We start from the raw sequence: 20,670 nt of genomic DNA, 5'->3' as shown, positions 1-20,670 counted from the left end.
GAGCTTCCTTCGCGCTCTTCCTTCTCGCGTATCATCCGGTTAATGGGAAGATAAATGTTGTTTACTGTACAAATTATGTCACATGCTGATGTATTTATCAAACATTCAGACGGTTCGAGTCGGTGCGCAATGGGAATGATCGTAAGATCCTCATAATGCAACACCCCAAAAAAAACCTGGAAAACCACCAGAAAAATTACCGTCTTTTATCATCGCCTTTCTGGCTGCGCACCGCCGGGAAAGTGCACAAGCGGGGGAAAAACCCCCCCAAAAACCAACGACGCTTCCTTTTTGTCGCTTACCTCAACACATCCAACTCAATGCCAAGCGCACTCTGGCGCACTACACACGGTGTGGTACTATTTTTAAACCAAACGGTGCGCCCATCCCCATCTCCCCATGCAATCGCCCGATCGCTGTCGAGTCTTCGGGATGTGCAATAAATCGTGCCACCGGTCAGACCGCCAATGCGTTTTGTGCTCGTGCCTGCTGCTTGCTACCCGGCCGCTGACGTTCGAGTTTAGCTGCACCGCTTCCTGCAGCGTTGAACTCGACCGTAAGTCCGACGACGGTGTGGGAAAAAGGTGATTTGAAGGTTCTAAAAATATACAACCGGCTCTACCTCTCTCTCTCTCTCTCTCTTTCTCTGTGTGTACGATCGTGCTGATGATGATGATTGTGGCGGAACGCTCTACGCTGAGCTAGATGATCGTAAAATGATTATCGTAAGCCACCTTAGATCAGTTGTAGTAGAAAGCGTTTTATGCCCTCTCTCTCTTTCGCTCTGAAGCAGGATTGTAATTTCATTGAACTTGAAAAAAAAGAAGGTAAAAGCGTGATCGATGTACAAAAGGGTAAACGCGCTGCCAGACAGACGGGGGTTGGCGGTAAAATTTCGAAGGGTTCACCGGGTACCGGCAATGTTTGATCCGTGTTTGTGGTGTGTGTATGCTGGCCCCAGATCAAAGCACCTAGGCGTGTTGTACACTGAGCCTTTCCTCGATCGATTCGCTGATCGTTGATCGTAGTCAGAGCAAATTAATGACATTTGATTGAATGTTTCGACCGATGCTTCCTAAAATTAAAGCGAGATTTTTATAAATTTATATTTAAACAAAACAAAGCGTTTGCATGTGCAATTAAGATGTTTACAATTTTTCCTTTCAACTTAGCCCGCTGCACTTACCCCTTTTGTCCCTCGCACATCTAGTTGGAAGGGGAAGATTTGACGCCTCTTACGCCGGTAATCATCCGGCAAAAATAGATCACCCATACCGTTTCCCGTTTCAAAAGCCGTGTTCGTTTCCCACACAAAAGCCAATTAGGCAGGACAGCAGCTGGCAGCAAACCGCCGTTCATAGCCGCTCGCTCCGGTCTCTTCTTTTTTTTCGTCTAATTTTTGCGAATAATAAATTCACCGCCCGTCAAACGATCAACCGTGCTCGAACAGCATTTGCCCCACTATAAACTATCCATCGTCCCACGCCCGGTTCATGCTCAAAACAACAACATCAGCATCGCCCGTTTGTATCTTTTGTTTGGCAAATAAATCGTATGCCGGGTGCGTCCAGCTCGTGGTGGAAGCGCGCGTACTGGCGTGTCTTCACGTGCTGCTTCCGCTTGGTCAGGTTGGTTGGCCCCCGTCCTTTCGGGTGGAGTAGAGCTCCTCCAAAACGTCATGTGAAGGGATGTTATTTTTAAACTGTCTTCCCCACTTCTGTCTTTCGGCCCCTTGTTCTGTCTGTTTTGGATTGGTTAGTTTCTTTTGGTTCAATATCGCACCTCATTTAAACCTCCAAATCTGTTACACACGCGTGCTGAGTGGTGCGCACGAGTGGCATTTGCGCGTCCCCGTCCGCCCAAACCCCCGGTTCGCTTTTCCATCCCACATATCGATCGGGTCGTGTTCGTCGTGTGGACATGTAATTGCCGGGGAGCGTTTTTTTTTTCGTTTTTGCTAAAACGAAAAACATCTTCCGCCCACACTCAAGGACAACGTGCGAGGAGAGGATTTTGTTTTTCTGGACGCTTCAATAAACGATATCACATTTCAACAATGTAAAGCGGATAATAAATTTGCAAACCAACGGACGCTAAACACCGACGCCAAGATAAAGTATGGGAAACAGATGCAAGCGGGCAAGTTCTTGGAAAAAACACGAAACTGTATGGGAAAACATTCGCAAACCTACGCAGAAGAGAGGAAAAAACGAGCATTGGATACTGTTGAAAGGGAAAACATGCAAACAAGGATGAAGTAATCTGCTTAAATTGGTATATATTTCTCCATTACATTCTCCCCCTCTTTCTCTCTCTCTCTCTCTCTCTCATCCTCTCCTTCACTGATTCTTTCCTATTCCTTCAGTAATATATAAACAAGAAGGGGATATTTGTATACAAAAAGAAACTTCTCCTCGGCTTGTGAAACCAGGGGGGAAAAATCGCGAATCGCGTGTGTCGCGGGGCGCCGTCAGGGTTTACTTGTACGTACAGTAATAGTGATCTGCTTAGTATTAATTTTAAAACCAAAATCAAACGAGTTAATTTTGTGCATCTGTTTCGTGCCCCTTCCTTCCCTCCTTTCAATCTAACTACTGCTTCAAACGACAGTGCGATCATTACACGCGATCAAGCTGCGCCTACGGGGGGGGGGGGGGCTGTGTTGGCGAAGGAGTTAAATAAAAACGCGCAATCATCAGTACGATAATGCTCGAGAAGCTTCTCACTGTGTCGGTGACGTCAGCCTTACTTTCTATTATCAGCAGCGAGGATTAATCGTCTGTGCTGTTTGGCGCGCCGTTCTCTTTGCGTACCGCTCTGCGCATGTGAGGCTACTGCTACTGAACGACAACAAACAACAGCGCGTATCGTACGGTCAAAAGAGGGAAACAGAGGGACGAAGACCAGTTCACTCTTAACACTAAGGTAATATTTAAAAACAAAAACCGCCCTTCCCATATCATAACATTATCTCACGATCCATGCGGCATTTAGACCGGGAGCAGCTGAAGTAGTTGTAGTTAGAAGCAGCAGCACTTGATACTGCAGTGTTAGCAGTAGTAGTGGTAGTAGTAGTAGTAGAAGTAGTGTATATCACAGGTATCGTTTCCCGACCATGGTGCTTATCCGCCATGGAGGGTGGAAATGAAGAGGATATGATCGCCAGGCTGCAGGATGTACTCCGTTTCGCCCTGTGTGTTGGGAATGGAAAACGGGAATAAATCGCACAAGGATATAAGTAAGGAATTAGGAGGAAATGGCTTTCCTTTGTTGCTTCGCGTCTCCACTCACCATCAGATCCCAGTCGGTATCGTTGATCATGACCAGAATGCCGGGCCGGACGGTATTTTCCTGCAGGAACAGACCAGCATCACCCGTGAGCAGATGATCCCTTAGCCATCGGAGCATTTCCTCAAGCAATACTAGTGATAAAAGTGAAGCAGAGAAAAAACACCTTCAAATAACCTCGTCCGATGCAAACGCACACGCGCGACACGGGGGAAGCGCGCACGCTTACCTATTTTCGATCCATCCAACGGTACGATGTGTTCCTTCACACCACCGAAAAGAGTTTCCGCTCCACCACTTTAGTAGGGAGAAACACAGAAAAAAAGGCGGAAAAAGCAAGAACATAAAATAAAAATTTCAAATCTCGGTCATCGGTGCGCGGTGAAAGAAAGTATGTGTCTTCAACCCAACAAAAGTGCCAGCCGTGGGGTAAAAGACGCGCGTAAGATTTAGGATCTTTTTTTTTTCCTCCCTCTACAGAAACACTTTTGCTCGCTTTGCCTTTACTGGATGACGGCAATACCGTCAGGTTCTTCTCTGACGCACATACACACACGGCCTTACCTGAACTCGACGGTGATCGTTGAGCCGCCCGAGATCACCTCCTCGTCAATGGAATCGTCCATTCTGCTGCTGGCACCAATGATGTAATTTGCGATTGGAAAATGCGATAAAAGAGCACTGCGGGACGGTTTACTTTAACTGCTTTTCGGCACAATCTTCCACTTGCAAGATGCAAAACCGGCAGTTTCTTCCGCACGGCGGCCACAAATCAAAACGAATGGCAAATGGATCCGTCTCGCACGATACGGCCGTTCCGGATGCGTGTGAAAAACTGACTGATTTCCACCCGCGAGCAGCTGACGCTTATACACTTTCGCTCTGTGTGTCGTGAGAGTCGTTTCACACAGGCCCTCCTCGTCCTGTGTTCGTGATCGTGTGAACCTGTTCGTGATCTTGCGCGGTTGAGATTTTCACGACCGATCTCTTGCGTGGTGTGGACGACAGCGGCGACGGTGTGGACCTAGTTGTGGTTGATGAGTAAGTGGGGAAAACGAGCAACCGGTAAGTTTCATCCCTCTCTAGGGAGCTGATTAATTCAGCGCTACAAACCTCTTACTCTGGAAGCTGCTGCCGATGAGAAATAGGCTGAAAATAAACGATTTCAGAAGCGGAGGTTTCTTTTTTCCCTGTGCGAACAGCCCGCGTGGAAAGAGCGGAAGAGTGCGATGACGTTTCGAGACCGAGCGAGATTGTAAACAACAACACGTTTCCTTCCTCCCTGCCTTTGATCATTGCAATTAGCGTGTTAATGGCAGTGTTTTAAAGTGTGGCAATGAGGTCACAATTTTATTATTTAAAAAGAGCGTGAACAGAAAACACGCTTTTGAACGCGAAATGCGAAAAAAAGCTATTTTCTTTATCATCTCCACTTCGGTGCCGTTCCCGAAGGGATGGCTGTCATAACAAAGCCCCCCTGCTGTCAGAGTGCTGTGTTTATTTTCCTAATCACACCAGCAGAAAGCCAAAGAAAAGAGATAAAATAGAGGACGGAAAATTTGTACAGCTGATAGGCCGATAAGGTCGATAAGAAGCGGAAGATAAAAGCAACTCTATCTTCCATAGTCTAGTTAGTCAGAAATCTCGTCCGCCGACAATCAGTCCAGCTGCTCCCGTCCGTGTGCATCTGTCGCACGATCTGCGTCATCGTCATCATCGTCACCGTCGACAGGCCCCGAAGAATATTTATTTTTAAAAAGAATATCAATCAAGTGCCAAGATGGGTGAAAGTGTAAGTGAAGCTAATTTCATGTTTGCCCATTTTTCTGCACTTGCTTTTAACGATCTGTTTTGCTTACTTTCGCTGCCAACAGGTAGATTCGAAGACGCGCCTGGAGGAGGGCAGAAATATCCCGCCCGCCCTGAAGAAGCTGCTCGAATGGGACGTCGTGATGACGAAACAGTTCGTCAGCTTTATGCTGAACTTTGTGCCGCTCCGCTCCCTCCGGACGCACTGCAAGGTGCTGGAGTATTCGTGCCATGGGATCGCCTGGCTGGCCGGATGGCTCGCGTTCTGCTGGATGATCGACAAGCCGGAGTGGTACCAGATGCAGGTGAACCTGTTCATTGGCCTGCTGACGGACATTGTGATGGTGGCCGTTATTAAGGCGGCAACGCGTCGCCGTCGGCCCGCGATAAACGATGATCCGCTGTGCTTTGGGCCGGATAAGTTTAGCTTTCCGTCGGGGCACGTTTCGCGCGGTGTCTTCATTACGACCTTTTTGATCGTGCTGGATCCGGTGACGGTCGTGTTTTGGCCACCGCTGTTGGCGTGGACGGTGGCGCTGTGCATTTCCCGGCTGATTCTGTACCGTCACCACATTCTGGACGTGCTGGGCGGTATCTTGCTGGGACTGTTCAATGCGCTGCTGATATCGATCCTTTGGTTCGACCAGGAGGGTAGCATCTGGCTGATCAACTGGATTACGGACGAGCGTGTGGCGGGTGCGGAGTATGCTGTGTAAGGTGTGTGGAGTGCTCTATTTAAACCCCAAAAAAACAATAAAGCTTTTGTCACCAAACACGCGCGTGTGTTGAGTTTTTATTGATTCTAGAAGGTAAATATTTCGACCGCTTTCGGCACAACCGTTATCCGCACCGGGCGCACCTCGTACGCCTCATTGTCGATCGAGTAGTACAGCTCCGGGTCGGTCTCTTCCACCTTCAGCCGCTCGGGCAGGAGCTCGACAGTGCGCACGCTGATACTATCCTTGGCCGGACAGTCGAAATACTTTCGACCCCTCACCCGACCCCAGCTACCACCGATGAAGCCGAAGCTCGAGTCCACCTGTTCCCCCACGACCACATCGAGCTTCGTGCTGTCCGTTCCCTTTTCACCTTCCTGCTCGTCCACCGCAACGTTCCCCGTTTTAATGACCAGCTCCGACGGTTCCACCTCAATCTCGTGCCGCACCGAGCACTTTTCGTTGATGATTTTACTGTAATCCGTCTTTGCGGCGGTTTTCGCGCGCGGCACAAACACCGACCACCACCGGCGTGGCTGCTGTTCCGCCTTTTTGGCCGCCGTCCACTGGTCGTCCATGTCCTTGTAGCAGTTGCTGCATCCGCTGCACGGTTCCGTGTACGCAATCTTTGCCTTGCAGCTCCACGTGTGCTTTCCATCGAACGCGTTGAACAGGAAGGCGGTATAGTCGCGCAGCGAGGCCGTGTACCAGTACTTATCCCTCAGCGCTAGAATGTCCCGGAAAGCGCCCCACTGCAGTGCACCCACGGCGTACACGGGCTTTTCCGGCGGCGTTTCATCGGCCGCACTCGGCAACACCTCAATGCGCATAATGTCCGTTTTTTCCTTCTTGCCAGCGATGACGGCGTATGCTGCATTGGCCATGGTGCGCACATGCTCCAGATCGGAGTTGCTGGAGCCCTCGGCCGAGAAGAGTTTCATCGCGAGTGTGTTCGTGCGGCCCAAGGGAAGCACTCCGATCGGACATTGTGCGCCGTCCTGGCGGCGCTTCATGCCGGAGACGGCTTCCGAAAGCGTTCCATCACCGCCGCCGACAATGAGCGCGTCGGGAAGAGTGGCTAGCTCCTCAACGTACCGGCGGGCGTGCCCTTCGGAGTCGGTTTTAACCAAGTCCACCTCAAACCCGGCCAGATGCAGGATCGGTTCGCAGTAGTCGTGAAACTAGAAAGGGATAAAGGAATTATTTATACGAAACGAGTGCTTTGAAATCAAGTTCAGTTACTAACATCCTCCTCCGACGATTTACGGTTCGCAGCAGGGTTGAGCAGCACCAACACTTTCGGCGGTCTTTGATTCAGGTTTATCTTGACGTCCCCGTACCGAGATGCTTCCGTGCAGTAGTAGCGCATCAGCTGTTTGATCCTGCAACACACAAAACACATCCATTGAGAGCCGTTGAGATTGATCAAATATCCACGGAACTTACTCATATTTCTCGTTCGAGTACGACACACCGTAGGCGAGCGCGCTTCCAAAGACGGTCGATTTCTTCCAGTTGTTGCGCACGGCTTTCGCGAACCGAATCACAAACGCCATCGTGGAAATTGAAGGGCAAAGGTTTTCTAAAATGCCGCACCAAAAAGGGAACGCGAGTTCCTTTTTACCGGCAAAACATGATGTTATTCAACAAAGTGGTGGAGCACACCAAAAATCGTGGTCCTTTTGAAAATGCGAGAGCCGAGTGACGTTTTGGGTTGTGTAAGATGTAAACAAACCGCTGTCATCCCTTCGGGAACGGGTTCCCCGCTACGCAAAAACCGGTTGGCACGAGCTCACCAACGCTCCAAATCGGTGCGATTTTCGCTCGCTTGCGAGCGTTTTTGAAAGGCGACTGTGTTTGACTGTGTTAGTGGACAAAATTAATTGGCCAAAAAAATAAATACAGAACCCCACGGGGTCCTAAATTTCATGTGTGTGCCATATTAGCATCTGAGCTCCGTCATCTCACTTGCTCATACATGTTCCCCCATTGCATCAGCTGATCCGGTGGTGGCTTTTTATATACCCTTATTCCCGATTTACGCAATGGATGCGGACCAGAGGCATTAACGTGTTTCGAATATTTGCGTGTATCAAATTTAGACCTTTTTTGTGGAATTATTTCAAATTTGAGTTTAATTTCGCTTGACGTCACAGGTGTTTGACCTGAATACAGCTGAAGATTCCAATTGTTTACCTTAAAAAATAGGATTTAAAATTCAACCAAATTGGAATTTATGTGGCATTTGACAATTATTGTGTCAAATCTATTTGCTCAACCAAATCAAAGAACCGTCAAATTTAGAATATCGCGTATAACGAAATCGCGTATATCGAGTATGGCGTATATCGGAGAATACCTGTACACACATCGGTATATGATGCGTGGTAAATTATCACCAACACAACGAAAGGCATACGGACAATTGTCTTTAAAAGTGAACCAAGCGTTCGTAGTGAAATGGGAGAGGACGGCACAAAAGCGCACTTCTTATCCGCGCACTGCTAGCGAGTAAAGGACGGGTAGAGAAAATGAGCGAGATGCATCGATACACGAACGTCAAAAACCCACGCCATGTTATATGGGCAGGCCAGCACCCGAGGCTGCTTGTTGTCAAACAGCGGGGACAGCAGAAGTGCATAAATATTCTGAGCAGGTTCACCACACCGAAAAATGTTTGCTGCTAATTGTGCGCGTGTGCTTTAGCTGGTGCAACAAACGTTCCGCCCGTTCGTTTAACATCGCTCAGTCGGCGTTGGAAAGTGATTGAAATCGTGTGTGGTTGAAAAACAATCCGCAGAACCACAGGAAAACATCGGACATCTTGCTTGCTGCTGCTGTTCTGTGCTGTGCATACAGTGCACACACACACCGACACACGCACGCACACCGAGAAGGGGGCACATACCAGCACACACACGCACATTACATCGGCCATCATCATCGTCATTGCTGGTTGTTCCCTTATTTTTGCTCGCCCATCGGCAAGCCAATTCCGCTGCATCCGGGGTCTGGCGCGGATGATGGAGGTGAAGTGGGAAAGATGAGATGAGCGTTCTCCCGATCGTTCTCCGGAGTTCTGTGTGTCGAGTGATACTGTTGCCGTCGTTGCCTTCCCCTGGTCCGTTGGTGTTTCGGGTGGTGTCTGTCTAGCTGCTGTGTGGTTCGCATATTCCAAGATGTCGAGCGATCGTGAGGCGGCAGCACATTAAGCCAGTGTGGTGATGCGATTTGATGTGAATTCCACAATATTGTGTGCGCGGAAGAGGAAAATCAGATAGTGTGTTTGTGTGTGGTGAAAATGTAAAGTTGTCCGGTGCGTCATTATCGATCCGTTTCCGTTGCCTACCGAAAGCGTACAGTGCGTGATCGTTCTCTATTCTGCTGCTTCCGCCATCGCGGGGCTGGAATTGATTTCCCTCAAATGTGTACGTCCTGGTAGGCGCTGTGGGTCTGTGTTTCGGTTTTCGTCGTTGCCGCGCGTTTATCATCGCACAAGTTATCGAGTTTTCGTGTTCCGTTTCGGTTCGACCGTCCCCCCACCATCCCCTGTTTGCCATTGCCCGTACTTCCCGTCCCGACACTGTACCCGGGCAGGGCCTTATCAAACCCGCTTCCAACCACCCCCTTTCTGAAACACAGCACAAGTGTGTGTGTTTGTGCCGTCTCGCCCTTTGGCTGGGATTTATTGCATCGATCGCAGTAGCCTAGACCTACTGGTGGGAGGGAAACGACAGTGGAATAAAGGGGCAAACCCCCATCTGTTTGTGCCTTTGTGACAGCGAGCCTTTGCCGAGAAGAATTGATAAAAAGAATCCATTGTAAATGTGCATCCACCACCCTTTCGCGATTAGTTTCACTGTGTGGTTGTGTGTATGCATATTTAGCGAATGAATCAACACCAGCTGGTTTAGTATCGACAGGAACAACATCAACAGCACGGCCACCCTTTGCGAATCATCGACCAGCGCCATCGCAGCAACACCGCAGAACGAACCCTCCGGCGGCCTTTGCTTTAGCAGCTGATGCGCAGGCAGGTGAACAAGGAACAGTAGACTAAGCAAGAAGGAGCAGCAGCAGCAGATTAAACTGGCCAGGAAACAAGATCATCACAAACAAAACTTGAACCGCGCACTCCCTCTCTCTCTCTCTCGCTCTGGTGACGATGATGGGCGTGGACCGCAGCACCCGGCGCTAGAAAGGAGAACCGCAAACGCTACAAAGACACACACACACACACACACACGCAAGTGCCTAACTGGGAGAGGTGGTGCCGTCGAAGCATAAAAATTGTAATTATAATAATGGTCGCGGCCAATCGATCGAACGTTGCTGCCGGTGGTCGATTAGAACGGAACTCCCGTACCTATTAACCTCGGTCCGAAGGTGCCGAAATTGGGAACGACCGGTCGGGGAGGCGAGACACCAGCGGTTCGAATTGATATTCCTCTAACACCGGTGAACGACGCACCCGCCGGAAAAGGGAAGACCAGCAGCGAAGGGAGTTCGATCGGAACAATAAGCAATAATACATTTAGAGAAAAGGAGAAACAGTCGAAATTTCCCGGCCCGAAAACGGCAAGCAATACTGGAGAGGAACCACACAAACACACACACACACGCACCGGGAATTTAATTTCGAGCGACATTTGAAGCGGCCATCGCCGCCAGACCGTTGGCCCGAGGACCGAAAGGAAGCAGCAGCAGCAGCAGCATCGGAACATCGAATTCGTGCGACGTTTGCAAATTGAGTGTGCGAAAGAGAGGGAGAGAGAAGCGGCCAGATGGCGACGACGAATAAAGAGGTCTACCACGAAGGCTGGCTCATCAAGTCGCCACCGACGAAACGTATCTGGCGCGCGGTGAGTCACCATTTATATTCTCTTTTGCTGTGGGGTGTATGATACCCCACTCCTCCTCTCCGTTCTAGCACCGTCTTTCAAAGGGGTGGGGGTTAGGGGGGGCTTTATATTTTGCAATAGGATTTGCGAGGATTTGCGAACGCCTCCGGCTGTAGCTGGTAACCAAGCCGGCTGTGGCGGCCGTCCTTGACCGGTGGACCGGTGGAGATGATCGGAAAGGTGCCTGCTACACACGCACACATGCACAACCCGTCTTTATTCAACAATTCTGCTTGTTTTCTTGTAGAGTAGGCGCTGCTGAAATTAACACCAGAAATAGAAGTGTGACGGAGCATGCACACACACAGAGAAGTGATCACACGAGATGCCATGGGAAATGATGTTTGGAAGAAAGCAGCCCATATGAAGTGTCTGAATTGTGGGACCAAATGATAAGAAGATGAAGAGGAGGAGGAGAAGGACACAAACGAAACATGCGACATTGGACCACGAGTTGTCGGGGTCACTTTACCGCACCCCAAGTGGGATGTGTGGCGCCTTTGGGACAGGGCCTTTCCCCATATTTAATTGATTTGAATGTCAACCCAGACGATCCCACGGCAATTAAGGGCTGTTTTATGCATTAGCTCACTATGGCAAATGGAAAAGAGAATGAAACTTCATTTCTCAGAGCTACTAATGAAAACTTTGAATCATTTTCCACTGGGTTTTTGGAAAATTTCGAGCTCAATCAGGTCTCAATCCAGCTCCCCGTCCATCGTCTTCTAAACCTGTCTCCGTTCCGTTCGCCGGTTCCGGATCGACCAAGCCGGAGAACAGTACCTCTAATTAGCTACCCATCATAATATCCGTGTATTTAAGAAAACAGCGAGAAAGGGAAGAAACACACACACACAAACACATCCATTCTATTGGCGTTGGTTGTCGAAATACGATCGAAGCAGGAACGATCGAGCGTGTGCTGTATTTTTGTTGCGTGGTGCGTTCATCCCTCCTCGGCGTGTGCGGCATTTGCGCCCTGTGATCTTGTTGGCCGGACCCCGCTGCGGGATGATGGTCTGTCTCTTTCTCGCTTTCGCTCTCTGTTTTCCATCGACGATGATCCGGTTCGATACTCTTGCACCCGACTGGTGGATAAATCAGGCCCACCCAGGTAGACCAGTGCGTGCGTACTCTCTGGCCTGTTGTCTGGTGATGCTAAAGCGTCCGAGAGCTGATGAGCTGATCTTTGGAGGGGGTTGATTAGCCTGCCTGCAGCACACATGGGTGTGTAAGCGTTTGTTTGAGATCTTAATGTTAGGTTGACATAGTTAAGAGGCTGTATTTTTATAGTTTTTGTGTTATTTAGTTACAATTTAACACATTTCTATTTTTTAGGTGCATTGTATTGGTAGCTATCCCGGAACCAGCAAGAGCAAGAGATGAAATAATACACCAGAGATGCCGGATCAGATTAAACGATATTCGAGTTGAAAATTAGATCTCGATTGCATAAACAAGTATTGGTGTATGTTTCATCGATGGAATAAGGGAAACCTGCATTGGTTCAATTAAACGCCAAACACAAGCACGAGCAAAACGAGGAACTTTCCGCACTAATATTGGAACGATAATCCGGCTAGGGTGACGAGGCGTCACAATCGCTTGGCTTCAAACTAGCTCACGAACAAACGATACCGTAATGAAGCCGTTTTATGTGCCCCATAATCCGCCGCCTCGTTGGCCCGTCGGAGCAGTGATGAGATTCCTTCCTTCTAGTTCCTGCTGCTTTTGCCCCTTGTTGGATGATCGCTATCGTGCGACAGCGATGATAGCCGTGCCACCAATACAATTGCTACTCCCGGTTGATGGTTGAAGGCCAGTCGGCTGGCGCTCGTCTGCCGCTGGCGCGTCCGACCGCATGCATAACATGCGCTCTCGCGTTCAATGAAAAATTGCTAGCTGGATGGAGATGAGACTCAACGGGGAAGAGAAGGGATGCACACAGTGCACATTCGACGCAATTTGGTGTGGCCTCCTGCTCCAGAGTGGGGAGGGTGGGAACTGCTAAATCGAAATGAACGGCGGTAGATAAACAAACGCGCTGTTGTTGTTTGGTTGGTTGTGCATTCGCAGTGGAAGAGAGGGTTGTACACGCAATTTCGGTGACCTTTGGTCCGATAACTTTGCTGCTTTTTACGCATCTTTTTTTTGTAATGGAGCGGGGAGGTTTAGTTGAAGGTTCAGACATCAAGATAAAGTGTTTTAAATTGAAATGGGAAGCTGCTTGAAGTTTGCCTTAAAGCACTGAGCGATTTTAGATAATGTTGAAGGCGATATTAGTGTATATTTTAACATACATTAGCTACAATGCTATATAAGGTTTAATTTTACAGGCAAGAAAATGATTAATAGGATCGTTTTATGTGTTAGCTAGACAATTTAATTTGTTCGGACAATTCAACATAAGTCCGCAGACAGGCTTCGCTCCAAATTGTCTCTTAATGCTGGTGAAGAACCCATGTGACCATCATCATCAGAACTTTCTCAACCGAGTATCGCCCGTGGCATTGTCCCCTAAATTGGAAATGTAGCAGAAGAACGTATGCAAAGCGAGATGAAAGAGAACACACGAGAGACGCGTTTGCGTCGTGTGTGCGTTTTGTTGTGTGCCTCGATCGCGCAGAAGACACACAATTTTCGGAACCCCCCTCCACACTCGACTCGATTTGTAGCGCAGATCAGCTTAATTAGCCGCTTTCATTGAGACGCTTCAGTATAGGAGGGTAAGAATGGAGCTTAATTCTCTTCCCCATCCACATGGCGCATGGCCAAAGGGACTGTCGTGTATCTTCCAGAGTCAGCCTATCAGATTGGGTGCGGCCGTTATCTCACATCTACTCAATCGTCTACAGTCAGATCCACTCAATTACAATTGGAATGTGAATGGTGAACGCGATCATCATCTTCAGCAATGATCTGGAAGGCTCATCCTTGCTTCGACAGCATGGAAAAACAGATTGCCCTTATGTGTGTGTTTACAAAGTGACTGGACCTCACACCTCTCGCTCACGCACAAGAACTGACCTCCCGCGAACACAAAACCTTTTCATAGATATTTGATCACGAACCTGTGCGAACGGTTAAACTGTTTATGCTAAAAATAGCTCCGTTTAGCGCGCGCTCTCCCCCTCCCGCACTAGACAAACTGAGTTAATCTCCCCACTACCGTGTTTTTCTTCTCCAAAACAAACCCTCCAAAACTGTCGGGAAGGGGGGGCAGACCCGCGTGTTGTCGTCCATTCACTTTTCGAAGTTTTAGATGACACGCGAGACAGTTTCCGCGGCGCGCTCATTCAAGTTAACCGTCCGCTTCGGTTTGGTTCGTTTCGTTCGCGCGCGCTTGTGTGTGTGTGTGTCCGTGTGTCTGGTCAGTGTATGGAGGGGTGGAGGGGTCGGGAGGGGGACACATACACGCATGTTTTGTATGCGCACTCGAGTGGGCTGGCCAGTTTATGCTGATGTTGGCAAAAGAGGGAGGAGGGTGTGGCGATAAAGCAGAGTGCGCGCGCCGTGTTCGTGCTGTGAATGGGTTCGCGTTGTGAGTGGAGGAGAGACATGTGCCTTCGATAGCTCAGTTGGTAGAGCGGTGGACTGTAGAGAGAGAGATGACGCAGAATGTAGTAATCCATAGGTCACTGGTTCAAATCCGGTTCGAAGGAGAGAAGAGTAAACTTTTTTTGTAGCGCTTTGTGCGCTTTTGGTATTTGTTAACATGTGTGTGGTTGCTACGGGAGACCGACCGACCACCCTATTTCTCTTTGATCGCGTGTGTGTGCAAGTTTTTTTTTTGTGGTGGCTTTGTGATGTAAACATCGCTTCCTGCGATCGCCAGGGGGTTTCTTGGAGAATCATGTGACCAAACAAACGCCGCCATCTTCGCCAACACCGGAAACGCAGTTGATGTTGTCTGTTTCTTTCTTTTAACGCGGTTGTGTGGTGTACTACGCCTAGTTGTAATCGCCCATCGGCACCTTCCTTCCCATATGCCGGATGATTCATTGCATATTCTGCGCACATGCACATTCCCCCCTGTGTCCGCAACAAAGTGAGGAGCGTGCCGTTTTTGTTTATCGATTTCTAACACATTGGCACAGTTGTTCTCAGTTCTCAGCCGATTTCCAACAATGTGGGCAAAAATTATGTCATCCTTTTCCAAACCGATTTCCTTATGCTGTGTGTGTGCCCATGTGCCCATATTTGTGGTCGACTCGATTTTGTGGCTGTTATTGTTTTTGTCGCGGCCATCACGGGCGTCACCCACATGCCATATGTCCATATGTGGGATGGTGTGCCTCCCCCACCCCCTCGGGGGCGTTCTAGAGTTGTCTCGTTTCGACGCCCTGCTAACTGTTGTCCATTTCATTTTCTCCATTGCAGCGATGGCGACGGCGCTGGTTCACGCTCAAGCAGGGTGAGCTGCCCGGTCAGTTCTTTCTCGAGTACTACACCGATCGCAAATGCCGCAAGCTGAAGGGCATCATCGATCTCGACCAGTGTGAGCAGGTGGACGCGGGGCTGCGGCTCGACCGGCAGAAGGAAAAGTACGCGCACATGTTCGACGTGAAGACGCCGACCCGCACCTACTATCTGGCCGCGGACACCGAGGAGGACATGCGCGGCTGGGTGAACTGTATCTGCCAGGTGTGCAGCCTGCAGGAAACGCAAACCGTGGACGATCGGCCATGTAAGCAATTTGCTTTTGGTCTTTTTCATTCTGTGCTCCCAACTCTAACCGAATGTCCTCGCTTTTCTGCTTTGTAGATTACAACATCGGCGCAATCAATATGGCGGATGCGGTCAACATGGCGGACACGGTAGTAGAGACGAGGGCACCGACCCGATCGACCAGCAACGGGGCGGCAGCAGTAATGGAAACGGACGTGTCAAACGAAACAGAAACGACAATGTTGAATCATTCGGTGGTGGGAGAGGCAGCCGCAGCGGATCCGGCACAGCACCACCACAACAGCCAACAAGCGGCAAAGCGTACACCCCCGGCGGCCTACAATCCGTACGGCACGTACCAGAACGAGGAAATGATGGGCTTTCGCTCGATGGACTACACCAACCGGGAGACGATCATTTGCGAGGCAAAGCTGGGCCAAACGGTGCCGAACGCGGAGGCGTACTCGAACCTGGACGTCATCATCGAACGCTCCCAGTCGTTGCGTGGTAAGCCGACGGCGAAAAATGGCGAACCGTCCAGCTCATCGACAATGACGAACGGTATCGGTACGGGAACGGCCAGCTCGATGGGACATCATATGCGTACGCAATCGCTCAACATTGACCATCAGCAGCAGCAGCAGCAGCAACGGGGTGGTAAAAAGATTCCGGAAAATCTGAAACTCACTGACCGTTCCCCGTCGACCAGTGCGTTCGACAGTGGGCCAGAGCAACCGTCCCCGGCGCTGAGCACCTCGTCCGGACCGTACATTCCGATCAGCGAGTGCTACTCGGGCAGCCCGGTGACGCCGCTGAACTCGCTCGATCCACGCTTCTACGAAACGCCGCGCAGTCACACCAACATCGGCTTCAATCTCGTCAACAACGAGCAGCCGTACTCACCAAAGAGAAACAACGTCGGTGGAGGGCCACTAGCCACCGGGCCGTCGTCGCTTGTGCTGGGGGGCTCGGGAGGAGCCGGTAACACGGTGCCAAAAGGCATTGGTCCGAGCTGCAGTGGTAAATCGAGCCCGTCCGACTCGGAGAGCGTGTTTACGGACGATGAGTGGACTGCTGGGTCGCCGGGCGATGGAATGCGTGGTGGTCGTGAAGGAGCTACGAACGGTGGTGGTGATGGTCGTGGAGGTGCAGGAGGTGCTGGTGGTACGATCGATAGAAGCACCCGGCCGTCGGACAGTTCGATCGAGAATGATGCGGTCGGGTGGACGTATGTGCAGCGCTTCTCCAAAGTGCCCAACACGGAGGACAAACAGCAGCAGCAGCAGCAGCAGCAACAGTTGAAGCAAGGGCAAGGTGCTAGCGTTGGGAATGCTCCTGGCGCTCCACCGAGACCGCCGAAACGGACCAGTCTGAACTTGGAGGGTATAGAAAAGTGAGTAAACATTGAAAAAATCCTTCAAAATTGAAGAAATGGTCTTGATGAGAGCATTGTTTTGAATTTCAGAACCAAGGACATAATATCTTCCGACACGGAAAACGTTTCACCTGCCATCGGACCGAAAGAAGCAAGCGCGGTAAGTGTTGCCCGCCCGAGGGACTAATGTAGCAATGTGCTCTTTGGAGCGCACCCACGACTCCGACCCGACTTTGGCTATTGGTAGTCCGATTCCAACTCCGGCAAAATTCGAACCACTAGTTCCGCCCAGAGTTGGAGTTGTTTGGAGTTGTCCGAAGTAGTTCGGAATCGTCCGGAGTCTTCCGAAGTAGTACGGAGTTGTCCTGAGTCGTCCGGAGTTTTCGGAGTCGCTTGGAGTCGTTTGCACTTTGGAATCGTCCGGAGCGGGCCGGAGTAGTTCTGAGTCGGAATGCCCCGGAGTCCTTCGTACTAAGAGTCATTCGGAGTCTTCCAGAGTTGGAGTCGTCGGGAGTATTCCGGAGTCGTCCTGAGTAATCCGGAGTAGTTAGGAGTTGTCCGGAGTCGTTCGGTGTTGTTCGGAGTCGCCAGGAGTCTCCCGGAGTCGTCCGGAGTCTTCCGGAGTCGTCCGGAGTCTTCCGGGGTCGTTCGGATTCTTCCGGAGTCGTCCGGAGTCGTCTATAGTCCTCCGATGTCGTCCGGAGTCTTCCGGAATAGTTCGGAGTTGTCCAGAGTCATCTGGAGTCGTTTAGAGTCGTCCGAATTCGTTCGGAAACGTTTGGAGTTGTTTGAAGTTGGAGTCGTCCGGAGTCGTCCGGAGTAATTCGGAATTGTCCGGAGTCAATTGGAGCTGGAGTCGTTTGTAGTTGGAGTCGTCCGAAGTCGTCCGGTGTAGTCCAGTGTCGTCCGGTATCGTCCGGAGTCGTCCGGAGTCGTTCGAAGTTGTCCGGAATAGTTCGGAGTTGACCAGAGTCGTCCGAATTCAGAAACCTTCGGAGTTGACTTCAACTCCAAACGACTCCGGGCGACTCCGGAGAACTCCGAACGACGCCGGACGACTCCGAAAGACTTCAGACGACTCCGAGCGATGTTGGGTGAACCTTCCTGCCGGAGTAGGTTCCTAAATTATCGGAGTCGTTCGGAGTCGAGACAACTTGACTCAACACTTGACTAATGAGTCACAATGACCTTACTATGACTTCCTTACTAATCTGTTTTTTGTTTTTGCTCCTTATTATGATTCTCCTTAGCACATTGAACAGTTCTACGATATTCCACGCTCCCATCAGCACCCGTACACTGGCAGCAGTATGCATCTGCCCGATGGCGATCTACTGTCACCATTAAGCCAGTGCGATCTGGTCGCTTCCAGCACGCCAAATCTGATCAGCGATTTCGGGTCGGGCAGCCAGTGCGGTACGCTGGGACGCCCGCGACCCCACTGCTACACCAATGCTGCCCCGACGAAGATCGAAGGCAATGTGTTTCGTTTCGATTTCAGTGAACAGGTACGCATACATGAGAAGATAACTCCTTTTCAAGTGTTTTAATAATAATCATTTTAATCCTTTGTTTTGTAATAATATACAGTCCGACGCATCAGCCCCGGCCATTAATCGCCGCTTAAAGCCACGCTCGTCGTTCGATATTACCAAATCGATCGAGTCCGTGACGCAGGGCGTTAAGCAGCAGATGTCGCTCGGTGGCGCTGGTACGACGGCACCGCCAGTGCCCATTCCAAACGGTGGCAGCGCTAACGGGGGCGGTCAATCTGCCAAGAGTCCACCGACGGTTGATCGTACGCGCAAGCCCGCAACTCCAAAGGTAGCAAACGATCGAGCAGCAGCAGAAAAGCGGAGATTAATGTTGTGCTCTTTCTATTCCCGCCAGATCGGTACTAATTCGATGCGTCGGAAGGGTGGACCGGTATCGCTAAATCTCGCCTCCAATCAAGCTACCGAAAGCACGTACGGTAACACACAGGATGCGAGCATTTCAATGGTAAGTTGGGAGCACAACTCTTTTTGCCTCTTTTTGTATTGACTCAACTCTTTCGCTTCCTCTTCACGTGCAGCTTTCGGTTATATCGCCACGCGCTACCAGTAAGAACGAAGATCGCCTTCAGTATCTCGATCTGGATCACTCGAACAGCCCACAGAAAGGATCCAACCAAAATGCCATCTACTCGTCCGGTCCTAGCAGCAGTATCGCCATTGGAGGACAAGGAGCATCAGGAGGACCTGCGGCGCTCGGTGGTGGCAGTAATGCAAAAAATCACCACCACCAGCAACAAAACCACCATCATCCGGTAGCGTCGACCAGCTCCCTTTCGCACGACAGTACCGGTGGTCATCACGGTAGCACATCAGCCCGTCATCATCGGGACGGTGGCGAAACGGGCACAACGAAGCCCACCATACACACCAGCCGCACACCGTACACAACGGTCGATTTCGTCAAAACGGACGCGTTCAATCGGGTCCGCGCCGACTCGGAACTGACGCGCGCTCAATCCCGCCTAAAGGATCAAACGTCTTAGACGCCCAGCGCAAACGCTTTTCGTCGAAGGGTGTGCGTGCGATTCATATCCAACACATATTCGGTCTTCCTCATTTTTCATTAGGTGTCGCTTTTTTTCCAATTTTTGCTTTTGCTACAACTCCAATTCCCTCGAATGTTGGGAACACGGGAACATGATGGACTCGCTAACATATATGCGCACACGGAAAGACTGGTGGAAATGTAGCACGAGAGAAGAGAAACAGAGCAAGAATTACACTATTACTAGGAAAAGGATACACAATACTACGCTAAGTGCAATTAATGCAAGAATTTCTGCCTTATCCCTTCTTCCTACTTCGTAAGCCTTTAATTAGAGGAGCAGTTTTACGCATTGCGCAATTACTTTTACGCAACTAGGAAATATCAAACTCATTCTCTATCTTTCAGCGAAAATACATGAACAAAAAACAAACATATTGGAAATATGCTGTACCGGTAACAAGAACAATATAACGCAGTTAAGCAGAAGCATTGTAAACAATGATATGGACGCGTGCCCCCCCCCCCCCGCGCCCGTATGCCTGTGATTTCGAAACACTAGAGAATGAGCGTACGAAAACGGAAACAGTTTGATAGAGATTGGATCGAGAAAAAAAGGAAAGTATTTACCAGAAGGAAGAGGAGGTAGGTGGAAGCATTTACACGTAAAAGCGAACGAGACGCGATCGGTGATTGCATTTTAAACTGCAATTTAAGCATACAGCAAAACCGGTTGAACAAAATACGGCGCTGTAAGATTAGGATAGGACGAATACGGATAGGCATCCAATTATTATTATTATTATAATTACTACTACAACGTGAGTAATAGACGACAGCACTTTCGAGGGGGACACACACACTTTGAGAGGCACGACGCACACACAAACCGCGCGTTTGCTTGTTGGTGGAGTGGAGAATCGGTTTTTGCTTCTTTTAAAGCAAAACGCTACACAAAACCAACCGGAAAAAGAAGAAGCATAAGTACAGTACTGTTGCTTTCGCATTTTTACTAGTTCTTACCTTTTTTTATACCTTTCTTTTGACATGACTTTACATACCTGTTCATCATTATACAACGTGTACTTGAATGTTGATATTTTGTCTCGCAAAGCTCTTTACACTTTAATCGTTCGCCACAAGCTGTTAACAGAACACGCGGCAAACAATCTGCGTGTTGTTTTCCCTTTTTTACCCCTCTTTTTTTTGCTCTCCGTGGGTCCCGTTACTCTCGTTAGATAGAACGTTTCACAATGTTTACTCTTATTTAGCGCAAATAAAACAATGCTACTGGACACTTTGAGAAGCAAAAAAAAACAAAAGAAGACAGTTTTCTGTTTATTCATTGTGATAAAAATGAGAAAAACAAACA

The 20,670-nt window shown here is 49.7% G+C and overlaps 4 protein-coding genes and 1 non-coding gene across 6 annotated transcripts; 3 read left to right on the top strand and 2 right to left on the bottom strand.

Moving 5' to 3' along the window:
* Window positions 1-2,258: 2,258 nt before the first annotated feature.
* Window positions 2,259-3,963, bottom strand: LOC120893623 (ubiquitin-related modifier 1 homolog). Its single transcript, XM_040295625.1, has 4 exons — window positions 3,853-3,963; window positions 3,518-3,585; window positions 3,292-3,422; window positions 2,259-3,191 (listed from the first exon to the last, which is right to left on the bottom strand). Exons 1-4 carry the CDS (start codon window positions 3,912-3,914, stop codon window positions 3,123-3,125), a joined length of 330 nt encoding a protein of 109 aa, XP_040151559.1. The 5' UTR covers window positions 3,915-3,963; the 3' UTR covers window positions 2,259-3,122.
* A 276-nt stretch (window positions 3,964-4,239) lies between these two features.
* LOC120893622 (phospholipid phosphatase 6) lies at window positions 4,240-5,872 on the top strand. The gene is made up of 3 exons (XM_040295624.1): window positions 4,240-4,353; window positions 4,915-5,080; window positions 5,163-5,872. The coding sequence occupies exons 2-3, from the start codon at window positions 5,069-5,071 to the stop codon at window positions 5,811-5,813; spliced, it is 663 nt and encodes a 220-aa protein (XP_040151558.1). The 5' UTR covers window positions 4,240-4,353; window positions 4,915-5,068; the 3' UTR covers window positions 5,814-5,872.
* On the bottom strand, window positions 5,851-7,523 carry LOC120893621 (acylglycerol kinase, mitochondrial). Its single transcript, XM_040295623.1, has 3 exons — window positions 7,260-7,523; window positions 7,060-7,195; window positions 5,851-6,994 (listed from the first exon to the last, which is right to left on the bottom strand). Exons 1-3 carry the CDS (start codon window positions 7,367-7,369, stop codon window positions 5,900-5,902), a joined length of 1,341 nt encoding a protein of 446 aa, XP_040151557.1. The 5' UTR covers window positions 7,370-7,523; the 3' UTR covers window positions 5,851-5,899.
* An 898-nt stretch (window positions 7,524-8,421) lies between these two features.
* Window positions 8,422-20,615, top strand: LOC120898273 (protein daughter of sevenless). 2 transcript variants are annotated; one of them, XM_040303881.1, is made up of 8 exons: window positions 8,422-10,675; window positions 15,095-15,401; window positions 15,479-16,775; window positions 16,848-16,917; window positions 18,008-18,265; window positions 18,348-18,581; window positions 18,648-18,758; window positions 18,832-20,615. In XM_040303881.1, exons 1-8 carry the CDS (start codon window positions 10,598-10,600, stop codon window positions 19,294-19,296), a joined length of 2,820 nt encoding a protein of 939 aa, XP_040159815.1. In that variant the 5' UTR covers window positions 8,422-10,597; the 3' UTR covers window positions 19,297-20,615. The 2 variants fall into 2 exon arrangements, with proteins under 2 accessions (XP_040159815.1, XP_040159814.1); XM_040303880.1 differs by lacking the exon at window positions 8,422-10,675 and having other exon boundaries at window positions 18,020-18,265.
* On the top strand, window positions 14,278-14,376 carry Trnay-gua. Its single transcript has 2 exons — window positions 14,278-14,314; window positions 14,341-14,376. It is a non-coding gene; the product is annotated as a tRNA-Tyr (tRNA).
* Window positions 20,616-20,670: the final 55 nt, after the last annotated feature.

This window comes from Anopheles arabiensis, chromosome 2, assembly GCF_016920715.1.
Source record: "Anopheles arabiensis isolate DONGOLA chromosome 2, AaraD3, whole genome shotgun sequence".
Taxonomy (NCBI): Eukaryota; Metazoa; Arthropoda; class Insecta; order Diptera; family Culicidae; genus Anopheles; species Anopheles arabiensis.
Note: the sequence above shows the minus strand (reverse complement) of the source record. Positions and strands in the feature narration are given on the sequence as shown.